The 22652-nt window shown below is 47.7% G+C and overlaps 1 protein-coding gene across 1 annotated transcript in view; it reads left to right on the forward strand.

Moving 5' to 3' along the window:
- Positions 1–10113: 10113 nt before the first annotated feature.
- Positions 10114–22652, forward strand: part of OTUD7B (OTU deubiquitinase 7B) — a 120520-nt gene continuing 107981 nt past the window's right edge. Inside the window, exon 1 of the mRNA XM_077464247.1 lies at positions 10114–10333. Coding sequence (XP_077320373.1) covers positions 10321–10333 — 13 coding nt within the window. The 5' untranslated portion in view covers positions 10114–10320. The remainder of the gene's footprint in view (positions 10334–22652) is intronic.

Here is a 22652-nt window from a genome sequence, read left to right on the forward strand (position 1 = left end):
CACATGAATCATATGGCATTCACAGGCTCCTGGCTCCCCGTAGGGCCTGTATATATGTATCAGACACTGGTTGTGTTTATTGCATTATGTAATGAGCGCTTTCATAAAACCAGCGAGCCCAACACTCAGTCATTCGACTCGAGAGTACTAGAAGCAACCTGACTATTTGTGAGGATACTGTATTATTGATGGGAGCCTTATTTAATATTCTTCACGGCACTATAGCCCAGGGTAGGACACGTAAGTAGCTCCTAATACGCTGAATTAGATGCATGATTCCTGCTCTCTCCTTATGGTATGTTTCGCTTCTAAGTGGCGGCTTTCCTGTATGCTTTCACAGTTTTTTTCTATAGATCCTGAGGGCTTCTTTTACAGACCTTTATGGAAAACTTGGCTTCCATTAAAAAAAACAAGAGCAATTCGGATATAACCTATGACCTACAACCTATTTTGTATAGGCGCCTTTATAATTTAGGACTAATGTACATGGTCATTATTAATTTTCTAATATCCACGCAGAATTCTGCTGGCAGAGGCTGGCATAAACTCATAGAATGTTGTTGGAAAATGTTTTATTTTAAGAACATTAGTTTGATTTTCGTTTTCCACCACAGTGACCAAAATTAGAAGGAGCAGAATGTAATTTTTTTCCCGAAAGAAGGGGGAGTGTATGTGATTTTTTTTTTCAGGAAATTGCGCTCATGCCAAAATCAAATGTTAAAGGTTTAAAATTTTTTTTAAAAAAGGTAACATTTTAAAGTAATTTCAAATAACATTTGTCGATTCGTCTTATGTGCAAATTTTTGTAAGAATGTTTGTTCAGAAATCCACCAGTGCAGTGGTGGTCCAACTTCTTGATTGGGGGAGGGGGGGCTCTCAGTGTGGCCCTCAACATCACCGGGCCGCAGATAAAATTCAGAGGACAGCAGCTACACAACAGTTTATAGTTTATAGTGAAAGACTATGGGCATGATACAAGAGATGGTCAGAGACTGCGGACATGATACAAGAGATGGTCAGAGGCTGTGGACATGATACAAGAGATGGTCAGAGGCTGTGGACATGATACAAGAGATGGTCAGAGACTGCGGACATAATACAAGAGATGGTCAGAGACTGTAGACATAATACAAGAGATGGTCAGAGGTTGTGGACATAATACAAGAGATGGTCAGAGACTGCGGACATAATACAAGAGATGGTCAGAGGTTGTGGACATGATACAAGAGACGGTCAGAGTCTGTGGACATGATACAAGAGATGGCCAGAGACTGTGGACATGATACAAGAGATAGTCAGAGACTGTGGATACAATATAAGAGATGATAAGAGACTGTAGGCATGATACAAGAGAATGTCAGAGACTGTGGATACAATATAAAAGATGGTCAGAGACTGTGGACATAATACAAGAGAGAGATTGTCGGAGACTGTGGATACAAGATGGTCAGAGACTGTGGATACAATATAAGAGATGACCAGAGACTGTGGACTTGATACAAGAGGTGGTCAGAGACTGTGGATGCAATAAAAGAGATGGTCAGAGACTACGGACATGATACAAGAGGTGGTCAGAGACTGTTAATACAATGTAAGAGATGGTCAGAGACTGTAGACATGATACAAGAGATGATCAGAGACTGCGAACATGATACAAGAGGTGGTCAGAGACTGTGGATACAATATAAGAGATGGTCAAGAAAAAAAAACTGGTAATTGCACGCTCATGCGATGCTGTACCCAAATTACATTTATATTTTTTCACACAAATTAAGCTTTCTTTTGGTGGCATTTGATCACCACTGGGTTTTTTATTTTTTGCGCTCTAAACTAAAAATTGTGAAAAAAATTTTTTTTGTTTTCTGCTATAAAACATATCCAAATAATTTGTTTTAGAAAAATCACATTTCTTCATAAATTTAGATCATTATATATTCTGCTACATATTTTTGGTAAAAAAAATCCCAATAAGCGTATATTGAATGGTTTGCGTGAAAGTTACTACATCTACAAACTATGATATATCTATCTATCTATCTATACACATATATATATATATATATATATATATATATATATATATCTATATATAGAAATATCTATATATAGAAATATCTATATATATAGATATATATATATATATATATATATATATATATATATATATATATACAGATATAGATATAGATATAGATATATATACTGCCATTTATTTTTTATTTGATTTTTTTATACTAGTAATGGTGGCGACTTAAAGTGGGACTGTGATAGTATGGGGGACAAATCGGACACTAATGCCGCATACACACAACTGGACTTTCCAGCAGACTAGGTCCGACGGGATCAGTCCGTCGGATAATTCGATCGTGTGTGGGCTAATCCGACCGTTTTTCGGGAAAAAAATCAGACGGACCTAGAAATGAAACATGTTTCAAATCTTTCCAACGGACTCGAGTCCGGTGGAAAAACCAGTTTGTCTGTATGCTAGTCTGATGGACCAAATACGACGCAGGGACAGCTATTGGCTACTGGCTATTGAACTTCCTTGTCTAGCCCCATCTTACATCATCACGTTCAAACCGAACGGACTTTCGAACGTTCGTATGTGGCCAAGTCCGTTCGTTCGGAAAGTCTGTCGGACCTCCTCTGAAAGTCCGTCGGGAAGACTGTCGGACCTAGTCCGTCGAAAAGTCCGGTCATGTGTACGCTGCATAACTGACACTTTGTGGGAACCAGTGACATTAATACAATGATCAGTGCTAAAAATATACACTCTCACTGTACTAATGACACTGGCTGGGAAGGGGTTAATATCTAGGGTGATCAAGAGGTTAAATGAGTGCCTAACAGTGCTTGGTGCATTTACAGTGTGCTGTCTTTGCTATATATATATATATATATATATATATATATATATATATACTGGAATTTTTCTTTTTATACTAGTAATGGTGGTGATCGGCAACTTAAAGGGGGACTGTGATAGTATGGGGCACAAATTGGACGTTAAATGGCACTTTGAGTGTTAGTAGTAGTAAAAAAAGCACCTGTGGGTTTAAACAATTTTGTTTTTTTGTACAATTTTCCTTTAAGGGGGCGTGGCAAGGGGTGTGACCTATGCCTGCATAATTTTACTGATAGGCGTCCCTCATTCCGATCTCAGAAATTTGGGAGGGGTGGAATAGCATGACGATTCCTCCTGCAATTCAGGTCGCTCAGGTGTGAATGGAGCCTAAAGCTGGCCATACACCTATAGATTATCTGCAGATTTTCTATGGTTAGATGGAAAAAGTGGGAGATTCCTCCATCCACACAGTTTAGTGAATATGGAGAAATCTGTTGCACTTTTTCCATCTAACCATAGAAAATCTGCAGATTATCTATAGGTGTATGGCCAGCTTAAGGTTCATGTGCGTGTAAAGGCAGACATCCCAATACTTTTGACAATATAGTGTATCTGTGGGCAAAGACAGATCTATTCATCAGACCAAAAAAGAGGGACAAGTGGAGAGGAAGGAGAGACAGGGGGATTTGAAATAAAAAAAAGTGACAGTTGGGATTTTAATATATGACAACATGGCCAGGGCGCATTTACACGAGCGGCGGTTCACGTTTCTGAGGGTGGTACAGCAGTGGTTGCCAAGCATTTAAATTATGCCACCTTACCAATTTTTTTTTTTTTTTTGCAGCTGAACAGGGATTTTGAATAGGAACACCACGTTGCAACCTATGTTACAGGTGTGGTGCAGCCCCATTTATTGGAATGGGTCACATATAGCGTGCCCTGTTGTCAGGGCCGTCTTTATAGCATCATGGGCCCATGGGCAAAGTAATGCACTGGGGCCCCTACCAACTTGCCCCAATATACACACCTACTTTCAAAGAAATAAAGTAAAAATAGTTAATAGAATTAAACATATATTCATTAGTACTTTCATTAAAATTGATTTTACAAAAGGAAAACATTCCATAAATCAAAGACTAGTCAACACAAAGGGCACAGCACAGGGGGGATGCTAAAGGGCACAGCACAGGGGGGGGATGCAGAAGGGCACAGTACAGGGGGGGATGCAGAAGGGCACAGCAAGGGGGGGATGCAGAAGGGCACAGCACAGAGGGGGATGCAGAAGGGCACAGCACAGGGGGGCATGCAGAAGGGTACAGCACGGGGGGATGCAGAAGGGCACAGCACAGGGGGGGGATGCAGAAGGGCACAGTACAGGGGGGGGTGCAGAAGGGCACAGCAAGGGGGGGGGATGCAGAAGGGCACAGCACAGAGGGGGATGCAGAAGGGCACAGCACAGAGGGGGATGCAGAAGGGCACAGCACAGGGGGGATGCAGAAAGGCACAGCACAGGGGGGGATGCAGAAGGGCACAGCACAGAGGGGGATGCAGAAGGGCACAGCACAGGGGGGCATGCAGAAGGGTACAGCACGGGGGGATGCAGAAGGGCACAGTACGGGGGGGGATGCAGAAGGGCACAGCACAGGGGGGGGTGCAGAAGGGTACAGTACGGGGAGGTCAGGAGGGCACAGCATAGGTTTTAGGACACTTCTCGGGACACAACCATATCAGATTCGGGACAGTTTAGTAAAAAGCATGACTGTCCGAGCAAATCCGGGGCAGTTATCAAGTATGATGTAATACAAGATTATTGTGGGGCCCCCATGTACCTGGGGCCCCTGGGCAGTGCCTAGGAGTGCCCTTGCATTAAGATGGCCCTGCCTGTCGTATTACTTATATAAATGTTGCCTGAGATCAGATCAGGGGGCGGTAAAACTTTGATTCAATTTTTACCACTTATGTAACCTTACAATTCCTTCCTAACCCACTCCAGTAATTTAATGCTACACAGACAGCTGCACAGTGACCGCACAGCATGGGGATTGCCTATTTGTTTACTTCTAAATATGTCACATTCCGCACATGCCTCCTCTACTCTCCCTGCAAATGATTTACTACAGTGTATGCATACCATTACCTGGCCTGTCAGTCACTCTCGGAAACGTCTTCAAGGAATAACATATGATTAACGGCTTTACTGCTCTAGCGACAAGGCACACATACCTGGAAATTATTGCACTATGACAAAAAAAAAACATTTATTTACAAGCGTGTAGGTAGCAATGATATTACAATGACATGTGTTGCATCAACAGACAGGACAAATAGTTTGCATTGACAAATGTTATATAACTCCCAGCCTTCTCTTTCTTGCATAATACGATACTGTGATGTCAACCAGGTCGGCCATTATGAATCATGGGGTCCCCATACAGGCAAACTGATAGGGGCCTGTCCAGCCTACCTGGCATTCCCCTCCTCAGGTACCCCTTTAGGTAGGGTTGCCAACTGTCTGGGATTCACCCGGACAGTCCGGGTTTGAATCATGTGTCCAGGTTCTCAGACTGTCTGAAACCTGGACACATTATTCAGACGGGACTGCAAAAAACCCTGTCCACCCCGTGCAATTCCCCATTTCGCCCGGGTTGCACACACCTATGCTCCCCATTAACCAAAGTACCACAACCACCCAGTGCATAGGCTCCCTCCCTCCCTTCTCTGTCCTGCCCCTCAGCAAGTGAGTAGACTAAGGTAAGAGGGGGACTCGGATGTAAGGAGTGCTCTGTGGACTCTGATGTAAGGGGGGACTTTGGGAACCCTGATTTAATGGGGAATGCTGGGAATTCTTATGTTAGTGGGGGCTTTGGTAAGCAGAAACCACCTTACATCAGAGTTCCATTTTATACCACAATCCACAGCGTTCCCCCGTAAAAAAAAAAAAAAAAATTGCTGTGTCCAGCTAAAGAGTTTGGGTTTGGCTTGAAGAAAAGGTGGCAACCCTACCCTTAGGTATAATGTAGGCTTTTACCAATATCAGCCCCCTGTTAGCCTTGCCCAGTGACCCCTTTCCTTCCTTACACAGCAGTCAGACAGCTGTCAGGAGTAATCCCTGTATTTTGTCTAATATGTGTATTTCCTGTGATCGCCAGCTCCATCTAGTGGCCATATTATTGTATTTACCCGATTGGATTATTTAAAGGGGTTGTAAACCTTCGTGTTTTTTCACCTTAATGCATTATGCAGTGACCGTCCCCCCATCCCTCCCAACAGTCCCGGATAGCCTGGGACAGTCCCGTAATTGGCAGCTCTGTCCTGGGCACCTTCATTCCCGGGACAATACAGTGTCCTAGATCTGTCTCCTGGCCCTGGGCCGATCTGATGCCCCCCCGTAAAATAGCCCTTGCATCACCGCTGTCACCCACTGTGGTGGACCCCTGGCTGGCAAAGACCCCTTTTACGTTATTCTCTGGCCCCTGGCTCACTGACCAAACTGGTTGCTAGCCACGGCCCGTCTGGCATCTGGCAAACAGTGACGTCACGAAGAGGAGAGAGGAAGAGGCATGGAGCTTCTGATTAGGTCCATCTGAAAAACTGACCTGACTGGACGGCACCACTTGAAAGCGCTTAAGTTTGTGTCCAAGAATGTTCATCGATTTATTTTTGCTCTATCACAAGATACAGGAATAGGAGCGGACGCAAAGGTCACATGACATCTCTTTCCGTTCTAGACTGACTCTACATGCCCTCTATGGATGGCGGAGGGCACCCTTGTGAAAGAAGCCCAAGCCTGTGTCCAAGTCTGCTTCTGTGGACCTGAATAGTTGTAAATGGATATAAACGAACGTACACATGTTTACATCCAGTTGGAACGGAGGGCATCTGTGTGAAAGAAGCTCCCTAGTCTGCTTTTGTTGACCCAAATGGATATAAATGAATGCAAATATGTGTACATCGAGCTGGGACAGAGGGAAAGGAGCCCAAGTCTGTATCCATGTCTGCTTTTGTGGACCTGAATGGATGTAAAAGGATATAAACAAACACATATACGTTTATATCAAGCTGGGGCAGAGGGCAATGGTGAGAAAAGAACCAAAGTTTGCATCCTAGTCTGCTTTTGTGGACCCAATGCAATGCAAACAGATATAAACAAACGCAAAAATGTGTAAATCCAGCTGGAATGGAGGGAAAGGAGCCCAAGTCTGTATCCGTGTCTGCTTTTGTGCACCTGAATGGATGTAAACGGATATAAACGAATGCACATATGTGTACATCCATCTGGGGTAGAGGGAAAGGAGCCCACATCTGAGTCTAAGTCTGCTTTTGTGGACCCAATTGAATGCAAACGGATATAAACAAATGCGGAAATGTAAATCCAGCTGGAATGGAGGGCATCTTTGTGCAAGGAGCCTAAGTTTGTGCCCAATTCTTCTTTTCTGGACCCGAAATAGATATAAATAAATGCATATACGTTTACATCCAGCTGGAACGGAGGGCACAGATGTGAAAAGGGGTCCAAGTTTTCGTCCAAGTCTGCTTTTGTGGACCTGAGTGGATGTAAAAGGATATAAACAAACACACATACGTTTACATCCAGCTGGGGCGGAGGGCAATGGTGAGAAAGGAACCAAAGTTTGCATCCTAGTCTGCTTTTGTGGGCCCAATGCAATGCAAACGGATATAAACAAACGCAAAAATGTGTAAATCCAGCTGGAATGGAGGGAAAGGAGCCCAAGTCTGTATCCGTGTCTGCTTTTGTGGACCTGAATGGATGTAAACGGATGTAAACAAATGCATATATGTGTACATCCAACTGGGACAGAGGGAAAGGAGCCCAAGTCTGTATCCAAGTCTGCTTTTGTGGACCTAAATGGATGTAAAAGGATATAAACAAACACATATACGTTTATATCCAGCTGGGGCGGAGGGCAATGGTGCGAAAGGAACCAAAGTTTGCATCGTAGTCTGCTTTTGTGGACCCGATGCAATGCAAACGGATATAAACGAACGCAAAAATGTGTAAATCCAGCTGGAATGGAGGGAAAGGAGCCCAAGTCTGTATCCGTGTCTGCTTTTGTGGACCTAAATGGATGTAAACGGATGTAAACGAATGCACATATGTGTACATCCATCTGGGACAGAGGGAAAGGAGCCCAAGTCTGTATCCATGTCTGCTTTTGTGGACCTAAATGGATGTAAACAGATGTAAACAAATGCACAACATATGTGTACATCCATCTGGGACAGAGGGAAAGGAGCCCAAGTCTGTATCCAAGTCTGCTTTTGTGGACCCAATTGAATGCAAACGGATATAAACAAATGCGGAAATGTAAATCTAGCTGGAACAGAGGGCATCTTTGTGCAAGGAGCCTAAGTTTGTGCCCAATTCTGCTTTTCTGGACCCGGATGGATGTAAATTGATATAAAGAAATGCACATACGTTTACATCCAGCTGGAACGGAGGGCACCCATGTGAAAAAGGGTCCATGTTTTTGTCCAAGTCTGCTTTTGTGGACCCGAATAGATGTAAAGAGAGATAAATGAACGCACATACATTTACATCCAGCTGGAATGGAGGGTGTCTGTGTAAAAGGGGTCCAAGTTTGGAATAAGGCTGTAACACAACAAATTGTGGAAAAAGTGAAGCGCTGTGAATACTTTATGGATGCACTGTACATCCAGCTGGAACAGAGGACATGGCCGCGTGAAAGGAACACAAGTCTGCTTTTGTGGACCCGAATAGATGTAAACTTATATAAACGGACACACATACGTTTACATCCAGCTGGAATGGAGGGCGCCCCCAGTGCGAAAGGGGTTTCTAAAGTCTTATACAATGAACAAGGAGGGGAGGGGGTATTTTTCTGGCCATGTATACAATGTGAATGCTTTAACCACTTCCCGCCCGCTGTATGCAAAATGACGTTCGCAGGATGGCTCTATTATCCTGCTCTGATGTAGTGCAGCCTCATTAGTGCCCGTCAGTGTAGCCTCATCAGTGCAGCCTCATTAGTGCCCATCAGTGTAGCCTCATCAGTGCAGCCTCATTAGTGCCCGTCAGTGTATCCTCATCAGTGCAGCCTCATTAGTGCCCGTCAGTTTAGCCTCATCAGTGCAGCCTCGTTAGTGCCCATCAGTGTAGCCTCATCAGTGCAGCCTCATTAGTGCCCGTCAGTGTAGCCTCATCAGTGCAGCCTCAGTGTCCATCACTGCTGCCTCATCAGTGACCATCATTGCTACCTCATCAGTGCCCGTCAGTGCTACCTCATCAGTGCCCATCAGTGCTACCTCATCAGTGCCTGTCCGTGCCGCCTCATCAGTGCTCATCAGTGCAGCCTCATCAGTGCCCGTCAGTGCTGCCTCATCAGTGCTAATCAGTGCAGCCTCCTCAGTGCCTGTCAGTGCCGCCTCATCAGTGCTCATCAGTGCAGCCTCATCAGTGCCTGTCAGTGCCGCCTCATCAGTGCCCATCAGTGCAGCCTCATCAGTGCCTGTCAGTGCCACCTCATCAGTGCCCGCCATATCAGTGCCTGTCAGTGCCGCCTCATCAGTGCCACCACATCAATGCCCGTCAGTGCAGCCTCATCAGTGCCTGTCAGTGCTACCTCATCAGTGCTCGTCAGTGAAGGAGAAAATGTACTTATTTACAAAAAAATTGAACAGACACAATTTGTGTACAGTGTTGTATGACCGCATAATTGTCATTCTAAGTGTAAGAGCGCTGAAAGCTGAAACTTGGCCTGGGCAGAAGGGAGGTAGAAGTGCCTGGTATTAAAGTGGTTAAACCCAGCCTGGTATAGCGTAAGACCAGAAGGCTGAGCCCCTGGCTGTCAGGTGGCACTACAAGTACCAGCAGGCCCTAAAGGAACAAGGTAGTCATGGCAACCCTAGATTGATGCTGTGAGGAGCTGATGTAATAAAGAAGCGCCAAAATGATAATGTCTCATGAAGGTTTCACGTTACACAGCTCAGCTGCATATCAAAGTGTATTTTTATTTCATTATAAGAACAATTTAGAGTTTGTTGCCATTAGCAACCGGGGAATCTTCCTCAGCACGCTTCTCACACATGAGCCTCAACACTTGCCCGCAGGGCTCCTCCCACTACTCCCAGCGTGCCTGCAGACTCCTCTCACTCCTCTCACTCTGCGTGACCCGCCGCTGAATCCTCTCACTCAGCGATCATGCCAGGCCGCGCCCACGGGGCGGGCCGTAGCGGCTCTCGTAGAGCTCCCCACGCAGGCTCCTCCTACTCCTCCCTTCACGACGTCACGTGACGACTCGGTGGACTACACGTCCCGTGAAGCCTTGCGCAGCGGCTGGGCTGAGCTCCGCCAGAGGGAGGTCAGAGTGAGGGGAGCTTGGCTGGCTGGCTGGCTGGTGAGCGCTGTGCCCCGGCCCGGCCTGGGGGAGAGGAAAGGACATGAGCGAGAGGCCTGAGAGTGGAGAGGAGCGCTGTGTGACACCCCCGGGGACACCATGACCTCCAAGGGTGAGTGAGGGGCCCCTGTGAGGGCTTATGTGGGGGGTGGGGGGCTCTGTCTGTGACTGGTGTGAGGGGTGGGGGAGGTCCTGGTGGCTGGTACTGATGCTGAGAGGTCCTGGGTAACTTCTGTGGAGGAGGAACACATTGAGGGGGTCTTTAGTTTGGTCATAGGATGGGGGGGGCTACCTACAGCTGGCATCTCCTCTGACACTGGGGACTCTAAGACAATCTACTTTGTTGTGATGTCTCTGTGGGTTGGGGGAAACTTTTCCGGGTTGCGCCAAGTTCATGGGGATGCTTTTCCTGGTTGCACTAAGTATGGGAGGTTCTCCTGGGTCAGGGAATCTGGGGTTGTCCCGGTGGCCCCAGGAGATCCAAATCCAATGTTTTGGGTGAGAACAAGTATTGGGGGTGTGGGGATCGTATTGTAAGTAGCACTCGTTTCAGGGAGGTATCGGTGGTTTCATCAGATATGTGGGATCTTTTGCAGAGGATGTGTTTGAAACCTTGCTTGAAGGGGAACGCTTTGTGGGTTGCACCCAGTCTGGCACCTGTCTTGTGGGAGGGGGGGGCTTTTTATATGGGCGCACTCTATTCTAGGAGCTCTCCAGAGGTTGTTCTCTAATCCTAGGAGGGCTCGTCGTAGGTTGTTCTCCGATCTAGGGGGGCTCGTCGTGGGTTGTTCTCCGATCTAGGGGGGCTCGTCGTGGGTTGTTCTCCGATCTAGGGGGGCTCGTCGTGGGTTGTTCTCCGATCTAGGGGGGCTCGTCGTGGGTTGTTCTCCGATCTAGGGGGGCTCGTCGTGGGTTGTTCTCCGATCTAGGGGGGCTCGTCGTGGGTTGTTCTCCGATCTAGGGGGGCTCGTCGTGGGTTGTTCTCCGATCTAGGGGGGCTCGTCGTGGGTTGTTCTCCGATCTAGGGGGGCTCGTCGTGGGTTGTTCTCTGATCTAGGGGGGCTCGTCGTGGGTTGTTCTCTGATCTAGGGGGGCTCGTCGTGGGTTGTTCTCCGATCTAGGGGGGCTCGTCGTGGGTTGTTCTCCGGTCTAGGGGGGCTCGTCGGGGGTTGTTCTCCGGTCTAGGGGGGCTCGTCGGGGGTTGTTCTCCGGTCTAGGGGGGCTCGTCGGGGGTTGTTCTCCGGTCTAGGGGGGCTCGTCGGGGGTTGTTCTCCGGTCTAGGGGGGCTCGTCGGGGGTTGTTCTCCGGTCTAGGGGGGCTCGTCGGGGGTTGTTCTCCGGTCTAGGGGGGCTCGTCGGGGGGTTGTTCTCCGGTCTAGGGGGGCTCGTCGGGGGGTTGTTCTCCGGTCTAGGGGGGCTCGTCGGGGGGTTGTTCTCCGGTCTAGGGGGGCTCGTCGGGGGGTTGTTCTCTATTCTAGGTTAATGCTTTTTAGGTTGCACTCTGATCTAGGAGGACTGTTTGCAGGCTGCTTTCTATTCTAGGACTCTATGTAGGTTGCTCCCTCTTCTAAGGGGACTCGTCGCAGGTTGGGCCCTATTGTAGGGGGGCTCTTTGTGGAAGCCGCAGTGGGCATTTTTGCTGGTTTCTGGTACTTGTCTTGGGGCATTTTTTCATAGGAATGTTTTGTAGGTTGTACCAGTATCTGATGGTAGTTCTTTTTAGCGTCAATTTTTGAGGCTCCTCCATTGTTGTTTACATAAATTTGATTGTAAAGTCATGTCGTACTTGCCCACTCGGTGCAATGGGTTATTCTAGGGGAACTCTTTGTACGTTGTACTGTGCTCTAGGGGGACGTTCTGTAGCTTTTTTTTTTTTTTTTGGGTGAGAACAAGTATGGGGGTTGGTGTGGGGGGGGGGGGGTCGTATTGTAAGTTGCACTCGTTTCAGGGATCGGTGGTTTCATCAGATATGTGGGATCTTTTCCAGAGGATGAGTGTTTGAAACCTTGCTTGAAGGGGAACGCTTTGTGGGTTGCACCCAGTCTGGCACCTGTCTTGGGGGGAGGGTGGGGGGGCTTTTTATATGGGTGTACTCTATTCTAGGAGCACTCCAGAGGTTGCTCTCTGATCTAGGAGGGCTCGTCGGAGGTTGCTCTCTGATCTAGGAGGGCTCGTCGGAGGTTGCTCTCCAATCTAGGAGGGCTCGTCGGTGGTTGCTCTCCGATCTAGGAGGGCTCGTCGGTGGTTGCTCTCCGATCTAGGAGGGCTCGTCGGTGGTTGCTCTCCGATCTAGGAGGGCTCGTCGGTGGTTGCTCTCCGATCTAGGAGGGCTCGTCGGTGGTTGCTCTCCGATCTAGGAGGGCTCGTCGGAGGTTGCTCTCCGATCTAGGAGGGCTCGTCGGAGGTTGCTCTCCGATCTAGGAGGGCTCGTCGGAGGTTGCTCTCCGATCTAGGAGGGCTCGTCGGAGGTTGCTCTCCGATCTAGGAGGGCTCGTCGGAGGTTGCTCTCCGATCTAGGAGGGCTCGTCGGAGGTTGCTCTCCGATCTAGGAGGGCTCGTCGGAGGTTGCTCTCCGATCTAGGAGGGCTCGTCGGAGGTTGCTCTCCGATCTAGGAGGGCTCGTCGGAGGTTGCTCTCCGATCTAGGAGGGCTCGTCGGAGGTTGCTCTCCGATCTAGGAGGGCTCGTCGGAGGTTGCTCTCCGATCTAGGAGGGCTCGTCGGAGGTTGCTCTCCGATCTAGGAGGGCTCGTCGGAGGTTGCTCTCCGATCTAGGAGGGCTCGTCGGGGGTTGCTCTCCGATCTAGGAGGGCTCGTCGGGGGTTGCTCTCCGATCTAGGAGGGCTCGTCGGGGGTTGCTCTCCGATCTAGGAGGGCTCGTCGGGGGTTGCTCTCCGATCTAGGAGGGCTCGTCGGGGGTTGCTCTCCGATCTAGGAGGGCTCGTCGGGGGTTGCTCTCCGATCTAGGGGGGCTCGTCGGAGGTTGCTCTCCGATCTAGGGGGGCTCGTCGGAGGTTGCTCTCCGATCTAGGAGGGCTCGTCGGAGGTTGCTCTCCGATCTAGGAGGGCTCGTCGGGGGTTGCTCTCCGATCTAGGAGGGCTCGTCGGGGGTTGCTCTCCGATCTAGGAGGGCTCGTCGGGGGTTGCTCTCCGATCTAGGAGGGCTCGTCGGGGGTTGCTCTCCGATCTAGGAGGGCTCGTCGGGGGTTGCTCTCCGATCTAGGAGGGCTCGTCGGAGGTTGCTCTCCGATCTAGGGGGGCTCGTCGGAGGTTGCATTCTATTCTAGGACTCTATGTAGGTTTAACCCTATTCTAGGAGAACTCTTTGTAGGCTGCACTCTGATCTAGAAGGCCTCGTCGTAGGTTGCTCCCTCTTCTAGGGGGACTCATCGTAGGTTGCTCCCTCTTCTAGGGGGACTCATCGTAGGTTGCTCCCTCTTCTAGGGGGACTCATCGTAGGTTGCTCCCTCTTCTAGGGGGACTCATCGTAGGTTGCCCTCTATTGTAGGAGGACTTGTCATAGGTTGGGCCCTATTGTAGGGGGGCTCTTTGTGGAAGCCGCAGTGGGCATTTTTGCTGGTTTCTGGTACTTGGGGCATTTTTTCATAGGAATGTTTTGTAGGTTGTACCAGTATCTGATGGTACTTCTTTGTAGCATCAATTTTTGAGGCTCCTCAATTGTTGGTTACATAAATTTGATTGTAAAGTCATGTCGTACTTGCGCACTCTGTGCAATGGGTTATTCTAGGGGAACTCTTTGTAGGTTGTACTGTGCTCTAGGAAGACGTTCTGTAGTTTTCACTTGTGCTGGTGGCTTTTGTTTCAGTTGACGTGTTCTGTCCTTTGCCCCTTACCTCTGAGGCGGTAATCTCCCAGGTTTGCTGAACCAGTAAAAAGCACTCGTCAAGAGTGCGGACTACCCCCAGCCTTTCCACCCCTCTTCTCCATTCATAGAAGCCGTACTAGAGCTACCATCAATGAAAGTGCTGTATAAGTTGAGGAGGTGGATCTTCATCCTCCATTCATAGAAGGCTTTCATTGATGATCTAGTACAGCTTCTATGACTGGAAGTGGGGTGGATAGGCTGGGTGTAGTTGGCACTCTTTTTACGAGTGCCTCTCACAGGTTCAGCAACCCTGAAAGACTTGGGCAGAAGATTTCAACTGAAACAGCCACCAGCACAAGTGACGCTTCTAGTTGAATGCAAGTAACATCCCTTGTGCTGAATAAATTATATTTATTAATTTTAACTAAACTTGGTCTAAGTTTTTTTGGGGATCTTTGTAGGGTCTCCTTCAGAAGATGCTCAGAATGTGGTTTGTCTGTAGTTGGCCACAGGTGTAAACTGGTACTGATGTGGAGTGGCTTTGGGCAGTTGGAGGATCTCTGTAGCTTGACCTGAAATGTAAAGAGGAACGTCGGTCATTTCTGGGGGAAAAAAAAAGCAGCTATGAATACCGTGTAGCTTTTGACTTTTTTAATAGAAGCTCTGTCCTCACCCTGGCCGGTTCTTTGCTAGTCTTCGGATCCCAGGAGCCGCCATCTTGGATGTGGGAAGCTGGCTGCGACTTCCTGGTGTTTCCACAGCTGGCTTTCCACTGCACATGCGTGAGGTGCCCTGTGCTTTGGATAGTCCTGCAATCTCCTGGGACATGTGGGGAGGTGGGCGGCTGACGTTCCAGACAAGGAGGCAGTAAGTGGGAGTGGGTTGCTGTCAGAAGTGGGTACCCACTCCTCCGAAAAATACAAATTCAGTATAATAAAGGGGGAGGCTTGAGGATGAGCAGAACTTCATATTTTAGGCAAAGTTACTCTTTAAGAGCGTCATCATCAAGTGGTCTTAAGATGGGGTTGACAGATTAAAGTATGGAGGGAATGATTGTAAATTGTGCCAAGCTTGATGGTTTCTTTTGTGTGTTGGTTGGTGTTGATGCATTGTCACTTGAAGGAATGCTAATGAGGCCTTCTCTGCAAGTGCATTGTAGCCTGAGATTCCTGGCGAGAGGGTCTGTGTCATGCAAGCTGCAAAAGAGGAGCTTTGGCTTGGACCTTTTGCATTTTTTAGTGTGGCTTGGAGTCCCGATAACTGAACATTTGCTCACGATAATTTGTGTCCCTTCAATGGATTATGTCATTGCTAAACAATGCACGGGCAACATGCTGCCCTCTAACTGCAAGGTGGGCATGTCTTTTGTACAATTCAGGAACCAATTGAGTAGCCTAGAGGAACTTTTTGGAATAAAGCAAGATGGGTCTCAGCTGCCAGAAGTAGAAATGCTGCAAAAATTAAAAGCAAATTTGTAATTTTGTGTAAGGAGCTGGTTCATGGGATCGGTCAGTTCTTTCGGTTTTTTTATGATCCAGCATGCCCTTCCATCCACTGGCTTGCAAGACATGCAGGGACTCCTTTCGTGTCGTCTCGATGGACTTGCACCTGGCTTATAACATGGACGTTGATGCGTATTTTCAAAAAAAAAGGTATTGCTACTCTCTGGACACCCCAGGCCGGCCTTTCTCAACCTTTTCAACACAGAGGAACCCTTGAAATAACTTTCCGGTCTCAGGGAACCCCTGCTAGAAATCCACTGTATCTACAACTCCTCAAACATGAGTGTGATGGTCAGTGGGAAGAAGAATGCTCCTTACACTTTTGGTCATTGATCTGTAAAGATCAACGGTGTCAGTGGGAACTTATCTGAGAGAAATTGCTCAAAGAACTCTTAGCAACCTCTGGGGATCCATGGAACGGTGGTTGAGAAACTCTGATAGAAGAGTAGGATCTTGTAGTAAGAGTACAGTGAAGGTTGAGTCATTGCAGCTTTGTGGTGGATGTCTCTGCCCCAGTACTAGCTGGCACGCTCCTAGATTTCATCTGAGGCATCAAATGCTACAGGTATTTTGCTATGCGACCGAGACTGCCTTTTTGATTTGAGATATTATTGAAAATCTTGAATAAAAACAAAACGATCGGCTATCTCTCTTCTAGAAGACTGATCTGCACTTTAGGACAGGACACTTATTGATTAACCACAAAGTTCAAAAGTTTCTTAATGGGAATAGCATTGTGCTGAGGAGTGGCTTTGCACTTGGTGGTAAAATTGTTATTCAACGCTAACATTTTACAAGCAGTTTACTTGTGCACTTGCTGCGTCTGTGCCTTTTTAAAAATCTGCCTTTCATCTCCATTGAGCGGGTCCAAAGATCCCTGCTGCAGGTGCCCTCCCCTAGACTGGCTTCATTGCCTTTTGGGCTCCTATGGAGCCACCCTTAAAGTTGGTTGTAAACCCTTCCGTATACCCAGTGAAGGGACTATCCTCAGATGATAGACAGAGATGAAACAAATCCTCCTACATAAGTTGTACCTGTTTATCTGCTTTCTTTACATCTGCTCAAAGTGATGGATTTTAAAGGGGTTGTAAGCACTTGTCGTTTTTCACCTTTAATGCATTAAAGCGGGAGTCCGCCGGGACTCCGCGTTTTTTTTTTTTTTTTAAAAGCCAGCAGCTACAAATACTGCAGCTGCTGACTTTTAAAATAGTGACACTTACCTGTCCAGCGCGCCCGCGATGTCGGCACCCGAAGCCGATCTCTCGATCGTTTCTCGGGTGCTGCCGCCGCCATCTTGGGTATGGGAATCAGGAAGTGGAGCCTTTCGGCTTCATTTCCCGGTTCCCTACTGCGCATGCGCGAGTCGCGCTGCGCAATAAGGATGGACTCGCTGCCTCTGGGATCTGTGTGTTTCCCAGCAGGCAGGTGGGGACTTTCGGAAAGGGGCGTAATCTACGCCCCTTTCCGCAGAGAGCTATCCCGGAAGTGGGTGCAGATACCTGTACTGTACAGGTACCTGCACCCCCCCTCCCCCCTGAAAGGTGCCAATTGTGGCGCCGGAGGGGGGGAGGGTTTCCGATGAGCGGAAGGTCCACTTTAGGGTGGACCTCCGCTTTAAGTTGAAAAACCCTCTTTACTGCAGTAGCGCCCCAGAGCCCCCCTTAATACTTATCTGAGCCCCGGAATTCACACGACGGGAACGAGCACCCCCGGTGTCTCGTGTCCTGGTTGGATAGATTGATAGCAGCAAGGTCATTGGCTCCAGCTGCTGTCAATCAAATCCATAGATGATGAATTCTGGACTCGGAAGCGCGCCCGCAAGGTAACCCACCCGGGAGAGCGCTTCTCCTAGTGCTGGGGTGTCAAACTGGTGACCCTCCAGCTGTTGCGGAACTACAAGTCCCATCATGCCTCTGCCTGTGGGAGTCATGCTTGTAACTTACAGCCTTGCAATGCCTCATGGGACTTGTAGTTCTGCTGGGGGGCGGCCAGTGTGACACCTGTGTCCTAGGGGGTTATACGATGTGGGGAGGAGCCCTGAGAGCCGCCGGGTGACCCCAGTAGATGAGGTTTGGAGCCACTCTGTGCAAAACGAACTGCACAGTGGAGGTAAGTATGACATGTTTAAAAAAAAAAAAGAAAAAAAAAGCCTTACAATCGTAAAGTAAAATTTTTTTATTTTTTTAAAATAACAAACATGTCATACTTACCTCCACTGTGCAGCTCGTTTTGCACAGAGTGGCCCCGAACCTGCTCTTCTGGGGTCCCTCGGCGGCTGTCTCAGCTTCCTCCCGCAGGTGCTTCTCACGTTAATGCGAGCTCCCTCGCATTGGTGAGAAGCACTGCGGGCGCGCTCCCGTGATACAGCCGGCGGCTATAGCCGCTCGCTGTATCACAAGGCCCTGCCCCCGCGCGCTGCGTCATTGGATGTGATTGACAGCAGCGCGAGCCAATGGCTGCGCTTCTTTCAATCCATCCACTCCAGCCAATCAGCGGCCAGGCTGAGCGGCGAAGAGGACGGCGGGGGCGAGCGCGGGATTTTCGAGGGGTCAGGTAAGTAAAACGGGGGGACTGGGGGCGCCGGCAGTGAAAGGTGAAAAAACATTTACCTTTACAACCCCTTTAAGGATGAGCTCAGGTGTGTTTGCAACTTCACATGCCTGCATCTGCCAAGAAGCTGACACTTCAGACAGGGAGACATTTGCTGATCCACGGCTGCACAGATTGGTAAATGTCTCACTACCTGTGATTAGCGCTGCAGAGTGTCAGCTTCCTGGCGGGAGCGGGCACGTGAAGTTGCGAACACGTCTGAGCTTATCCTTTTCTGAAATTATAAAACCTGTTTTGAGATTTCAGAAAAAAAGGGGGCAGAGAGATGAAGTTGGATACTGCAGAGCTCAGTGAGGAGAGCCACACCCCCTGCAAACCGGAACAGAGCTGAGGTTGGTAATCAGCTGGACGTTCCTCCCCTGTCACCTTTTTCTCTCTTGGTGTCAAGAAAAGTGATTCATGCTGATAGCAGAGGAAGGAGGCAGCAGACAGAAATTACACTTAGGGGGTTATTTACTAAAGGAAAATCCACTTTGCACTGCAAGTGCACTTGGAAGTAAAGTTGCTGTAGATCCGAGGGGGACATGCAAAGAAAAGAAAAAAAACGCATTTTAGCTTGCACATGATTGGATTATAAAATCAGCAGAGCTTCCCCTCATTTCAGATCTACCCCTTAGATTTAGACCGACTGCATTTAGCTTGCACATGATTGGATGATAAAATCAGCAGAGTTTCCACTCATTTCAGATGTACCCCTTAGATTTAGACCGACTGCACTTCCAAGTGCACTTGCAGTGCAAAGTAGATTTGCCTTTTCATAAATAACCCCCTATTAGTGTATACTTCAATCCAGACCATTATTGCGTAATATGCTTTGTTCGTATTTCATGTCTGAGGTTTACAACCACTTTAAAGCAGATCTTCACTGCATCTGTGCACCACAAACCGAAAATGCCATTTAAATACATTTTTATTATTCAAAGCAATCTACCCCATTCATCCATGTCTCTGTACTTTTATTTTGGTGATAAATCTCTTTGAAAAACAACCCCTAGAGACCTATGGCTTCTGGCTGTGGCTATCTTAAGTAAGGGCAGATGATTCATGTTGCATTTACTTCCTGCCCTTATCTCACGTACACATACAGGAGAGTGTGCTTAGCTGAGACTACCCCTCCTCCTCCTCCTTCTCCTCTCCTGCCCACCTGAAGACTCCTGGGATGTATGCCATTATTTACCTGAAGACTCCTGGGATGTATGCCATTATTTACCTGAAGACTCCTGGGATGTATGCCATTATTTACCTGAAGACTCCTGGGATGTATGCCGTTATTTACCTGAAGACTCCTGGGATGTATGCCATTATTTGCCTAGGCAGGAAACCAGGAAGTAACTGAAGAAAAAAAATAAAAAAGTTTAAAACAAGTAAATATAATATATCTTCTTATATATCCACTAATGCTAGCAGTATGAGGATTACAAATGATCATTGATTTGGGAGGGTGAGGTTCCACTTTAAAGCAGAGCTAAAGTCCCGCTGTCAAAAACTGTGAGCAGGCTCATTATTACAGAAAAGACATTCAGTGTCTCTTCTGCAACAAAATACACCTACCTGCCTGCTTGCTGACTTCTTATGTGCAGCTCGGCTTTCATCGCCAACATGGTCTCTGTGTGCCGGTGTCTTGCTGAGAATGTTCCCTCGGCAGATGAGGACCACACTGTACTGCGCATGCGCAGTATGAACGACTATGGAGCCGCCGAAAGTCTCCGAAGATGAACAGCTGATCATCGGCTCTACGCGGCGCCTGCGCGCTACATTCCGCCCTATGTCCAGGTTCAAGCCCCACCATCCAAGTGGACATAGAGTTAGAATATTAACATACCGAGCGAAGCAACCCTGCGAGGGGCGCCGTGTACAGCTGACTCACAGATATTCAGCTTTGGCTATTTTCGGCGGCTCTGTTGTGGTTCGTACTGCACAAGCGCTGTGCCTGCGCAGTACAAGGAGGGTCGTTATCCGCCAGGAGGAGAACTTTCTCGGCAGAACACCGAGATGACTTAATCATGCTCTAGCCAATGGGGATGGCGGAAAATACCAGCAAGGGATGGGGACCATAGAAGAAAAGGTAAGTAGCTCTGCTTTAAAGTGAGCCAATGAGGACGGCAGAAGATACCAGCAAGGGTAGCTCTGCTTTAAAGTGGAACTTTATTCAAAAAACAAAGTCCTGATAGATCAGGTTGGCCCCTTTTGCAGGTATAGTTATGTACAACATAAAAAATAAGTGCCAATACTGTTTTATATCCAGTAATACTGTATCACCCTGCTCTGCACATGCTCAGTTGCTCTCTATTTTTGACGTTGTTCCCAAAACAAGAGCCACTAGAGGCCAATCTGCTGACAGTCTGTTTCCGGACCTCCAGCTGTTGCAGAACTACAAGTCCCACGAGGCATAGGAAGACTCTGACAGCCACAGGCATGACGCCCAGAGGCATGATGGGACTTGTAGTTTTGCAACAGCTGGAAGTCCGATAATTGCATATGCCTGGTCCTACAGATTTACTGGTGCTCCGGGCTTCAGCAAAATGTCAGCCTCGGGCAAGAAGAAACCAGAGCAATGCTGGAGGCAGTTTACAGCACACACTCATTTTGGTAGTATAATTATAATTTTTTTTTTTTTTAAATCAAGTTGTTATGGCTAAAGTTCTATTTTAAGTGTTTGGATTCACGGGAGAGGCCACAAGGCAGCTTTAGGACACTAGCTAAGTCAGCATGCACAGGCAACAAGAAAGGGCTAGACAGGGCTTGGTAGTGCGTGGAATTGTGGGACATGTGGTCCCGAGGAGGGGTGGGGGGATGTGTGCTATACTTCTTCTTTTTTTTTTTATTTTTTTTTTTTATTATGCACTTAGTATGACTAGAAATTTGAGGAAGCGGCACAGAGCATAGAGGAAGCTAGTAAGCAGATCTGACTAAGTCTTTCTACAATTTTCTGTACTAAAACATGTATTTTTTCCTCTGCTCAGCTTTGCCATACATACATACATACATACCTGATCCTTTGGAAGAATGTGAGAGTTTGATACTATCTTAAACCTTCCGCATGTTCCTGACTGTTCAGACACCGGGCTCCATGAACAGTAATTGTATGCTTTATGCAATTATAGAGGGATTATTTTCTTACTTTAGGTGTGCATGATTTCTAGCAGAATTTTCTTTTTTTTTTTTTTTTTTTTTTTTTTTAAGCCATTGCTGATCTTCTGGCAGATTACACTGCATTGTGGTAGAATTGTTTTCTTAACGGATATAGTTGTATTTCACGCGTATCCCTTTGCAGCAGGCGGGGAGTTAAGTCATCTATTGGGCAAGAGTGGTGGCTTCAGGAATGCGAATGAATACGGTGATTCAACCGGGGTGTGTGACGGCAGACAAGCCAAAGATATTTTGTAAATCATGGAAATTTTGGTTCATATTAGGGCGGCATCTGTTAATGTATATCTGGTGTGATCAGAATGGTCTGCGCCCACTTTTCGACAACGTTCGTAAAGGAACCCAGCGTTTGTTTGCGTAGCAGAGCCACCCATTGGAGGATGTAAATGATGAAAAGCTTAGATGTTAGAATATGTGATAGAATTGTGAAACGATCCTTGTGAAAAGAAAATAAAGAATTTTATAAAAAAAAAAAGAGAAAGATAAAATAAAGGGGTTAGAATATGTGACAAGAGGTAATGATCATTATATCACATGCATACTGTGTGTATGTGTAATAATAATTATATATATAATATATTTTTTTAATGTAACAAAACAATTAACCCAATTTTAATCTAGAAGATTAAGGTTCACGCTGAAGGCAGGTTTTAAATCATGCGAGTTCAGCTGAATCCTCCTCCTCCTCCTCCTCCTCCTCCTCCTCCTCCTCCTCCTCCTCCTCCTCCTCCTCCCTTCTCCCTTCTCCCTTCTCCCTTCTCCCTTCTCCCTTCTCCCTTCTCCCTTCTCCCTTCTCCCTTCTCCCTTCTCCCTTCTCCCTTCTCCCTTCTCCCTTCTCCCTTCTCCCTTCTCCCTTCTCCCTTCTCCCTTCTCCCTTCTCCCTTCTCCCTTCTCCCTTCTCCCTTCTCCCTTCTTCCCTTCTCCCTTCTCCCTTCTCCCTTCTCCCTTCTCCCTTCTCCCTTCTCCCTTCTCCCTTCTCCCTTCTCCCTTCTCCCTTCTCCCTTCTCCCTTCTCCCTTCTCCCTTCTCCCTTCTCCCTTCTCCCTTCTCCCTTCTCCCTTCTCCCTTCTCCCTTCTCCCTTCTCCCTTCTCCCTTCTCCCTTCTCCCTTCTCCCTTCTCCCTTCTCCCTTCTCCCTTCTCCCTTCTCCCTTCTCCCTTCTCCCTTCTCCCTTCTCCCTTCTCCCTTCTCCCTTCTCCCTTCTCCCTTCTCCCTTCTCCCTTCTCCCTTCTCCCTTCTCCCTTCTCCCTTCTCCCTTCTCCCTTCTCCCTTCTCCCTTCTCCCTTCTCCCTTCTCCCTTCTCCCTTCTCCCTTCTCCCTTCTCCCTTCTCCCTTCTCCCTTCTCCCTTCT

Source organism: Lithobates pipiens, unplaced genomic scaffold, assembly GCF_037356315.1.
Source record: "Lithobates pipiens isolate NorthernLeopardFrog02 unplaced genomic scaffold, aLitPip1_a1.2 Scaffold_30, whole genome shotgun sequence".
Lineage (NCBI taxonomy): Eukaryota > Metazoa > Chordata > Amphibia > Anura > Ranidae > Lithobates > Lithobates pipiens.